The sequence below is a fragment of the Scomber scombrus genome, unplaced genomic scaffold (genome assembly GCF_963691925.1).
Source record: "Scomber scombrus unplaced genomic scaffold, fScoSco1.1 SCAFFOLD_102, whole genome shotgun sequence".
NCBI classification, from domain to species: Eukaryota; Metazoa; Chordata; class Actinopteri; order Scombriformes; family Scombridae; genus Scomber; species Scomber scombrus.
The window spans coordinates 25,001-35,540 of NW_026910594.1; the positions used below are offsets into that span (position 1 = coordinate 25,001).

Consider the following 10,540-nt stretch of genomic DNA (forward strand, 5'->3'; position numbering starts at 1 on the left):
GATCAGTATAACATTGATCAGTATAATATTGATCAGTGTAACATTGATCAGTATAACATTGATCAGTATAACATTGATCAGTATAACATTGATCAGTATAATATTGATCAGTGTAATATTGATCAGTGTAATATTGATCAGTATAACATTGATCAGTATAACATTGATCAGTGTAATATTGATCAGTGACGTCATACCTTCTGGTGACGTCCATCAGCACACCTGAGAACACTTTCTCTCCCAGCCGGAAGGAAACCACCAACGCGTCATCTATGACGTGATCCAGGCAGACCCGGACCTCGGAGCCCAGGTTCAGGTTCTGGACGGGTCCTGGTCCCGGCCCCCCCTCTCCGGGGGAGGAGTCCTGCAGCCCCTCCGGGTCCGGACCGGGTCTTAGCTCCGTGTAGTCCCGGTCCCGGTCTGTCGGTTCCGCCGGTTCGTCCAAAGAGAGTCCGGCCTCCGGTACCGGGACCGTGACCGGGGGGGAGAGCAGGAACACTGCGGAGGGCTGCGGGTCCTGCAGGCTGCTGCCAGGTACACCGGGTCCAGACCGGCTCACCGGGAAGTTATTGATCAGCTGGTCTGGTCCCGGTAGCACCGGGAGGTTATTGATCAGCTGGTCTGGTCCCGGTAGCTCCGGTAGCTCCGGTAGCTCCGGTAGCACCGGGGCCCGGTCCCCGCGCTGCTCCCGGGCTGCAGGCTGCTTGCAGGCCGGGTTCACGTTACTCAGCGTCCCATCGCTCTGCAGCGGTGCTTCCGGTTTTCCCGGAACCACCGAAACCACCGGAGACACCGGGCCCACCGGAGCCACCGGGCCCGGTTCCGGTCCTCCCTCTTCCTCCGCTGCTCCGGTTGTTATTGTCGGAGCCGCAGCTCCGGGCTCTGCAGCCACGGCCGCCATTTTCTTCCGCTGTGCTGCCGAGCGGAGTGGAGCCCCGCCCCCTCTGACGCTGCCCGCTGCAATTGGCTGAACGACCTGTCAATCACAACAAACTAGGCTCAGCGTCGCCTCTTATTGGCTGACGGAAATAAACTATAAGAGATAAATAAGCTATAAACTATATATATAGTTATATATATGTATATATATTTATATATAGTTACTATAAAAATGAAGGCAAAAAAGCCCAAAAATACATCTTTTTTTTTTTAAAGTAAAATAAGAGAAACTAAATAAAATAAGAGTTAAAAGAATAAAATAAGTTAAAATAGATTAAAACAAAAGTAGAGTATATATATATATATATATTTGTCTGTAGGGTTAGGAAAGACCGGCTTTAATGGACACCGCAGCCTTCTGGATGAGATAACTGTCCACCTGTAGGTCATTGCCGTTAAAGGGTTAAAGGGCTAACCCTGACCCGTTAAAGGGCTAACCCTAACCCTAACCCGTTAAAGGGTTAACCCTAACCCGTTAAAGGGTTAAAGGGCTAACCCTAACCCGTTAAAGGGCTAACCCTAACCCGTTAAAGGGCTAACCCTAACCCGTTAAAGGGTTAACCCTAACCCGTTAAAGGGCTAACCCTAACCCGTTAAATGGTTAAAGGGCTAACCCTAACCCGTTAAAGGGCTAACCCTAACCCGTTAAAGGGCTAACCCTAACCCGTTAAAGGGTTAACCCTAACCCGTTAAAGGGCTAACCCTAACCCGTTAAAGGGTTAACCCTAACCCGTTAAAGGGCTAACCCTGACCCGTTAAAGGGTTAAAGGGCTAACCCGTTAAAGGGCTAACCCGTTAAAGGGTTAAAGGGCTAACCCGTTAAAGGGCTAACCCTGACCCGTTAAAGGGTTAACCCTAACCCGTTAAAGGGCTAACCCTGACCCGTTAAAGGGTTAAAGGGCTAACCCGTTAAAGGGCTAACCCTGACCCGTTAAAGGGCTAACCAGTTAAAGGGTTAACCCGTTAAAGGGCTAACCCTGACCCGTTAAAGGGCTAACCCTAACCCGTTAAAGGGCTAACCCTAACCCGTTAAAGGGTTAAAGGGCTAACCCTAACCCATTAAAGGGCTAACCCTGACCCGTTAAAGGGTTAACCCTAACCAGTTAAAGGGTTAACCCGTTAAAGGGCTAACCCTAACCCGTTAAAGGGCTAACCCTAACCCGTTAAAGGGTTAAAGGGCTAACCCTAACCCATTAAAGGGCTAACCCTGACCCGTTAAAGGGTTAAAGGGCTAACCCTAACCCGTTAAAGGGCTAACCAGTTAAAGGGTTAACCCGTTAAAGGGCTAACCCTAACCCGTTAAAGGGCTAACCCTAACCCGTTAAAGGGTTAAAGGGCTAACCCGTTAAAGGGCTAACCCTAACCCGTTAAAGGGCTAACCCTGACCCGTTAAAGGGCTAACCCTAACCCGTTAAAGGGTTAAAGGGCTAACCCGTTAAAGGGCTAACCCTAACCCGTTAAAGGGTTAAAGGGCTAACCCGTTAAAGGGCTAACCCTAACCCGTTAAAGGGTTAAAGGGCTAACCCGTTAAAGGGCTAACCCTAACCCGTTAAAGGGCTAACCCTGACCCGTTAAAGGGCTAACCCTAACCCGTTAAAGGGCTAACCCTAACCCGTTAAAGGGTTAAAGGGCTAACCTTAACCCGTTAAAGGGTTAAAGGGCTAACCCTAACCCGTTAAAGGGTTAACCCGTTAAAGGGCTAACCCTAACCCGTTAAAGGGTTAAAGGGCTAACCCGTTAAAGGGCTAACCCTAACCCGTTAAAGGGCTAACCCTGACCCGTTAAAGGGCTAACCCTAACCCGTTAAAGGGCTAACCCTAACCCGTTAAAGGGTTAACCCGTTAAAGGGCTAACCCTAACCCGTTAAAGGGTTAAAGGGCTAACCCGTTAAAGGGCTAACCCTAACCCGTTAAAGGGCTAACCCTGACCCGTTAAAGGGCTAACCCTAACCTGTTAAAGGGCTAACCCTAACCCGTTAAAGGGTTAAAGGGCTAACCTTAACCCGTTAAAGGGTTAAAGGGCTAACCCTAACCCGTTAAAGGGTTAACCCTGACCCTCCACCATTAGGGGGGATGTGTCTCAGGGTCGGTGGGATCACATCTGAAGTCCCCTTGTATGGCAGTAGACTGTCCTCCAGGTCCTGAGGAGACAATGAACCCTTATTGAGGGCAGGAGGTGATGTATTCTGTCCCTAATAGTTTAGATTTCATGATTAAAGGAACTCATGAAGTCATCACTACTGAGAGTTAAAGGAACTCATGAAGTCATCACTACCGAGAGTTAAAGGAACTCATGATGTCATCACTACTGAGAGTTAAAGGAACTCATGAAGTCATCACTACTGAGAGTTAAAGGAACACATGAAGTCATCACTACTGAGAGTTAAAGGAACTCATGAAGTCATCACTACTGAGAGTTAAAGGAACTCATGAAGTCATCACTACCGAGAGTTAAAGGAACTCATGAAGTCATCACTACCGAGAGTTAAAGGAACTCATGAAGTCATCACTACTGAGAGTTAAAGGAAGAACTCATGAAGTCATCACTACCGAGAGTTAAAGGAACTCATGAAGTCATCACTACTGAGAGTTAAAGGAACTCATGAAGTCATCACTACTGAGAGTTAAAGGAACTCATGAAGTCATCACTACCGAGAGTTAAAGGAAGAAGTCATGAAGTCATCACTACCGAGAGTTAAAGGAACTCATGAAGTCATCACTACTGAGAGTTAAAGGAACTCATGAAGTCATCACTACTGAGAGTTAAAGGAACTCATGAAGTCATCACTACTGAGAGTTAAAGGAACTCATGAAGTCATCACTACCGAGAGTTAAAGGAACTCATGAAGTCATCACTACTGAGAGTTAAAGGAACTCATGATGTCATCACTACTGAGAGTTAAAGGAACTCATGAAGTCATCACTACTGAGAGTTAAAGGAACTCATGAAGTCATCACTACTGAGAGTTAAAGGAACTCATGAAGTCATCACTACTGAGAGTTAAAGGAACTCATGAAGTCATCACTACTGAGAGTTAAAGGAACTCATGAAGTCATCACTACTGAGAGTTAAAGGAACTCATGAAGTCATCACTACTGAGGGTTAAAGGAACTCATGAAGTCATCACTACTGAGAGTTAAAGGAACTCATGAAGTCATCACTACTGAGAGTTAAAGGAACTCATGATGTCATCACTACCGAGAGTTAAAGGAACACATGAAGTCATCACTACTGAGAGTTAAAGGAACACATGGATCAGTAGTGTTATGACTCTTTGTCAGTTTAGCCAAAGTGCTGAAAAGAAACCTTGGACTGTTTTTATTGTCTATTAGTGATGAGTAGTCGGCTCTGGCGTTACGGAGGCCTTCTTATATGTTTTAAGAAGTCCGGTTAACCACTATTGGACATGAAAATTAAAGCCAAACCAAAACATGAAAAAACAAACTAAAAAAACAATTTTTCAATCAATTTATACTTGATATAAAAAGGCGACCTTACTATAAAACCTGATAAAGAAGAAGGGGATGGGGGACTGGTCCTCCGCAGTGATGAAGCGTGCACTCCTAACCCTGATTATGGCCTTACCTTAACTCTAACCCTGATTATGGCCTTACCTTAACTCTAACCCTGATTATGGCCTTACCTTAACTCTGACCCTGATTATGGCCTTACCTTAACTCTAACCCTGATTATGGCCTTACCTTAACTCTAACCCTGATTATGGCCTTACCTTAACTCTAACCCCGATTATGGCCTTACCTTAACTCTGACCCTGATTATGGCCTTACCTTAACTCTAACCCTGATTATGGCCTTACCTTAACTCTAACCCCGATTATGGCCTTACCTTAACTCTGACCCTGATTATGGCCTTACCTTAACTCTAACTCTGATTATGGCCTTACCTTAACTCTGACCCTGATTATGGCCTTACCTTAACTCTAACCCCGATTATGGCCTTACCTTAACTCTAACTCTGATTATGGCCTTACCTTAACTCTAACCCTGATTATGGCCTTACCTTAACTCTAACCCCGATTATGGCCTTACCTTAACTCTAACTCTGATTATGGCCTTACCTTAACTCTGACCCTGATTATGGCCTTACCTTAACTCTAACCCTGATTATGGCCTTACCTTAACTCTAACTCTGATTATGGCCTTACCTTAACTCTAACTCTGATTATGGCCTTACCTTAACTCTGACCCTGATTATGGCCTTACCTTAACTCTGACCCTGATTATGGCCTTACCTTAACTCTGACCCTGATTATGGCCTTACCTTAACTCTAACCCTGATTATGGCCTTACCTTAACTCTAACCCTGATTATGGCCTTACCTTAACCCTAACCCTGATTATGGCCTTACCTTAACTCTGACCCTGATTATGGCCTTACCTTAACCCTAACCCTGATTATGGCCTTACCTTAACTCTGACCCTGATTATGGCCTTACCTTAACTCTAACCCTGATTATGGCCTTACCTTAACCCTAACCCTGATTATGGCCTTACCTTAACTCTAACCCTGATTATGGCCTTACCTTAACTCTAACCCTGATTATGGCCTTACCTTAACTCTAACCCTAACCCTGATTATGGCCTTACCTTAACTCTAACCCTGATTATGGCCTTACCTTAACTCTAACCCTGATTATGGCCTTACCTTAACTCTAACCCTAACCCTGATTATGGCCTTACCTTAACTCTGACCCTGATTATGGCCTTACCTTAACTCTAACCCCGATTATGGCCTTACCTTAACTCTAACCCTGATTATGGCCTTACCTTAACTCTAACCCTGATTATGGCCTTACCTTAACTCTAACCCTGATTATGGCCTTACCTTAACTCTAACCCTGATTATGGCCTTACCTTAACTCTAACCCCGATTATGGCCTTACCTTAACTCTGACCCCGATTATGGCCTTACCTTAACTCTAACCCCGATTATGGCCTTACCTTAACTCTAACCCTGATTATGGCCTTACCTTAACTCTAACCCTGATTATGGCCTTACCTTAACTCTAACCCTGATTATGGCCTTACCTTAACTCTAACCCTGATTATGGCCTTACCTTAACTCTAACCCTAACCCTGATTATGGCCTTACCTTAACTCTAACCCTGATTATGGCCTTACCTTAACTCTAACCCTAACCCTGATTATGGCCTTACCTTAACTCTAACCCTGATTATGGCCTTACCTTAACCCTAACCCTGATTATGGCCTTACCTTAACTCTAACCCTAACCCTGATTATGGCCTTACCTTAACTCTAACCCTGATTATGGCCTTACCTTAACTCTAACACTGATTATGGCCTTACCTTAACTCTAACCCTGATTATGGCCTTACCTTAACTCTAACCCTGATTATGGCCTTACCTTAACTCTAACCCTGATTATGGCCTTACCTTAACTCTAACCCTGATTATGGCCTTACCTTAACTCTAACCCTGATTATGGCCTTACCTTAACTCTAACCCTGATTATGGCCTTACCTTAACTCTAACCCTGATTATGGCCTTACCTTAACTCTGACCCTGATTATGGCCTTACCTTAACTCTAACTCTGACCCCGATTATGGCCTTACCTTAACTCTGACCCTGATTATGGCCTTACCTTAACTCTAACTCTGACCCCGATTATGGCCTTACCTTAACTCTAACCCTGATTATGGCCTTACCTTAACTCTAACTCTGATTATGGCCTTACCTTAACTCTAACTCTGATTATGGCCTTACCTTAACTCTAACTCTAACTCTGATTATGGCTTTACCTTAACTCTAACTCTGACCCCGATTATGGCCTTACCTTAACCCTAACCCTGATTATGGCCTTACCTTAACTCTAACCCTGATTATGGCCTTACCTTAACTCTAACCCTGATTATGGCCTTACCTTAACTCTAACTCTGATTATGGCCTTACCTTAACTCTAACTCTGATTATGGCCTTACCTTAACTCTAACCCTGATTATGGCCTTACCTTAACCCTAACCCTGATTATGGCCTTACCTTAACTCTAACCCTAACCCTGATTATGGCCTTACCTTAACTCTAACTCTGACCCCGATTATGGCCTTACCTTAACTCTGACCCTGATTATGGCCTTACCTTAACTCTAACTCTGACCCCGATTATGGCCTTACCTTAACTCTAACCCTGATTATGGCCTTACCTTAACTCTAACTCTGATTATGGCCTTACCTTAACTCTAACTCTGATTATGGCCTTACCTTAACTCTAACTCTAACTCTAACTCTGATTATGGCTTTACCTTAACTCTAACTCTGACCCCGATTATGGCCTTACCTTAACCCTAACCCTGATTATGGCCTTACCTTAACTCTAACCCTGATTATGGCCTTACCTTAACTCTAACCCTGATTATGGCCTTACCTTAACTCTAACTCTGATTATGGCCTTACCTTAACTCTAACTCTGATTATGGCCTTACCTTAACTCTAACCCTGATTATGGCCTTACCTTAACCCTAACCCTGATTATGGCCTTACCTTAACTCTAACCCTAACCCTGATTATGGCCTTACCTTAACTCTAACCCTGATTATGGCCTTACCTTAACTCTAACCCTGATTATGGCCTTACCTTAACTCTAACCCTGATTATGGCCTTACCTTAACTCTAACTCTGATTATGGCCTTACCTTAACCCTAACCCTGATTATGGCCTTACCTTAACTCTAACCCTGATTATGGCCTTACCTTAACTCTAACTCTAACTCTGATTATGGCCTTACCTTAACTCTAACTCTGATTATGGCCTTACCTTAACTCTGACCCTGATTATGGCCTTACCTTAACTCTAACCCTGATTATGGCCTTACCTTAACTCTAACCCTGATTATGGCCTTACCTTAACCCTAACCCTGATTATGGCCTTACCTTAACTCTGACCCTGATTATGGCCTTACCTTAACTCTAACTCTGATTATGGCCTTACCTTAACTCTAACCCTGATTATGGCCTTACCTTAACTCTAACCCTGATTATGGCCTTACCTTAACTCTAACCCTGATTATGGCCTTACCTTAACTCTAACCCTGATTATGGCCTTACCTTAACTCTGACCCTGATTATGGCCTTACCTTAACTCTAACCCCGATTATGGCCTTACCTTAACTCTAACTCTGATTATGGCCTTACCTTAACTCTAACCCCGATTATGGCCTTACCTTAACTCTGACCCTGATTATGGCCTTACCTTAACTCTAACTCTGACCCCGATTATGGCCTTACCTTAACTCTAACCCTGATTATGGCCTTACCTTAACTCTAACTCTGATTATGGCCTTACCTTAACTCTAACTCTGATTATGGCCTTACCTTAACTCTAACTCTAACTCTAACTCTGATTATGGCTTTACCTTAACTCTAACTCTAACCCCGATTATGGCCTTACCTTAACTCTAACTCTGATTATGGCCTTACCTTAACTCTGACCCCGATTATGGCCTTACCTTAACTCTAACCCTGATTATGGCCTTACCTTAACCCTGACCCTGATTATGGCCTTACCTTAACTCTAACCCTGATTATGGCCTTACCTTAACTCTAACCCTGATTATGGCCTTACCTTAACTCTAACCCTGATTATGGCCTTACCTTAACTCTAACTCTGATTATGGCCTTACCTTAACTCTAACCCTGATTATGGCCTTACCTTAACTCTAACCCTGATTATGGCCTTACCTTAACTCTAACTCTGATTATGGCCTTACCTTAACTCTAACCCCGATTATGGCCTTACCTTAACTCTAACCCCGATTATGGCCTTACCTTAACTCTAACCCTGATTATGGCCTTACCTTAACTCTAACCCTGATTATGGCCTTACCTTAACTCTAACCCTGATTTATTTCTAAGCCCTAAATCCTGAATCCCAGACCAGGTTCCTCATCCCTATTGAGGCCTTCTTCCTCGAAATAAGCCCCCAGAGGCCCCCATATAATGATTCCGTACAAGCCACCGATGAAGAAACATTTAAAGGCAAGAGAAATGTACGAGGTACGCTAGCTGTCCAGGAAGTTGAGCCAAGAGAAGGACCGGAGAAGAGAAGGGTGATTGGAGATGGGAAGAAATTAAATATAAGGGAATTGATCGATTAAATTGGGGATTAAAACACAATAAACACACATTTGATGGGGAAATCAAAATTTATTGACTTTAAAAAACAAACAACATAAATACTTACCTGAAAACCTGAAAGAAGAACAGAAAAGAAACAGATTACGCCTGGTGAGTCTCACCAATTCAGGAGCACAGAAGAGAAAGTTAAAGATGGGAATATGAGAGAAAAGAAAAAGGAAGGAAACCTGTAAAAAGGGAAAAAGAGGTAATTTAAAACCTATTGGAAAAGGGAAAACACAAGGGCTAAAAGCTAACAGAAGATTTACGCTAACGGAAGATTTGAAACTAATGGAGCCAGGGAGGAGAGTATAAACGGCAGAGACAGACAGCATGATCAGCTTGGCAGTAGACACACAGGAAGCAACATCTCATATAAATTAATGGGACCTGTGTGCAAGTGGCAAGTAGTGATGGGCAAACCGGCTCTCTTAGAAGAGCCGGCTCTTACGGCTCCCAAACGGCTCTTCATTTAGTATCACCCTGAGCATGCTATTTTAGCCTAATTTAGAAATTATGAATGGTTAGTGTATTGGAAAGCAATTTTTCATTCAGTGTTTTCATAAAAGCTTTATTTTTTATGTATCCAACCTTTAAAACCTTTGAACAACTGAACACAACCACAGCAATCAAACAAATCAAACATACAAATTAAATAAACAAAGGGCAATGTCTTAACATGACATTATGACACTTTACATAAAAGTTTTTATTTTAGATTGGCATTCAGGAAAGCCAGATGCCTCAGCTTGGATGGACTGATCCGATTTCTCCTCTCTGTTATTATTTGTCCTGTTTTTGAGAAGACTCTCTCTGAGGGGACTGATGTTGCAACAATGCAGAGTCTTCCTACCATTACCTTAACCAGGCGTGGGTAGCATGAAGCCTTGGCCTCCCACCATTTCAGTGGGTCTTCAGCTCTCTGGATGAGGGGCTCCTGAAGGTAGGACCTCACCTCCAGTACAGCATCAGCTGTGGAATTTCTCATTCCTGTGTCTCCTGTTGCTCTTTCATCAAAGAGCCTCCACACAGCAGAAGCTTGAGGTTCCTCAGACCCTACCCCTGCTCCAACTTCTCCCTCTTGGCCCTCTGATGGAGGAACTGACAGGCTGCTGGGGTTGCACCTTGCTGCTGCTGCACTGATCCTTTGAAGTGCCTCATCCACAGCCCTGTTGTCGCTAAAAGCAAACTTTTTAAACCGTGGATCCAGTGCTGTGGTTTCTGAAAGCACAGGGTCGTACTCCATTCTCAGAAATTTTCTGTCCATGGATGCACAAAGAGTGTTGGCCAGCTCCTTTGCTTTATCCACCACTACATTTCGTTGGTTGAGGACTGTTACCCGCTGCAGGCCCTTGCAGACAGGAAGCAATTTGGAGGCTGTGACATAGCTGAAAAAAAGAAAACAGTAAACGTGAAAATTAGGCTTTGTTATGTGATACATTGCTGTTTTTCC

General features: G+C 43.9%; 1 protein-coding gene across 4 annotated transcripts in view; it reads right to left on the reverse strand.

Annotated features, from left to right (window-relative positions):
- Positions 1-901, reverse strand: part of LOC133977117 (PWWP domain-containing protein 2A-like) — a 16,890-nt gene extending 15,989 nt beyond the window's left edge. For all 4 annotated transcript variants that reach the window (XR_009924910.1, XR_009924911.1, XM_062415253.1 and 1 more), the window contains exon 1: positions 198-901. Coding sequence is in view for 2 of the 4 variants with exons in the window: in XM_062415253.1 (XP_062271237.1) it covers positions 198-901 (704 nt within the window). In the remaining 2 variants the exon portion in view is untranslated. The remainder of the gene's footprint in view (positions 1-197) is intronic.
- Positions 902-10,540: the final 9,639 nt, after the last annotated feature.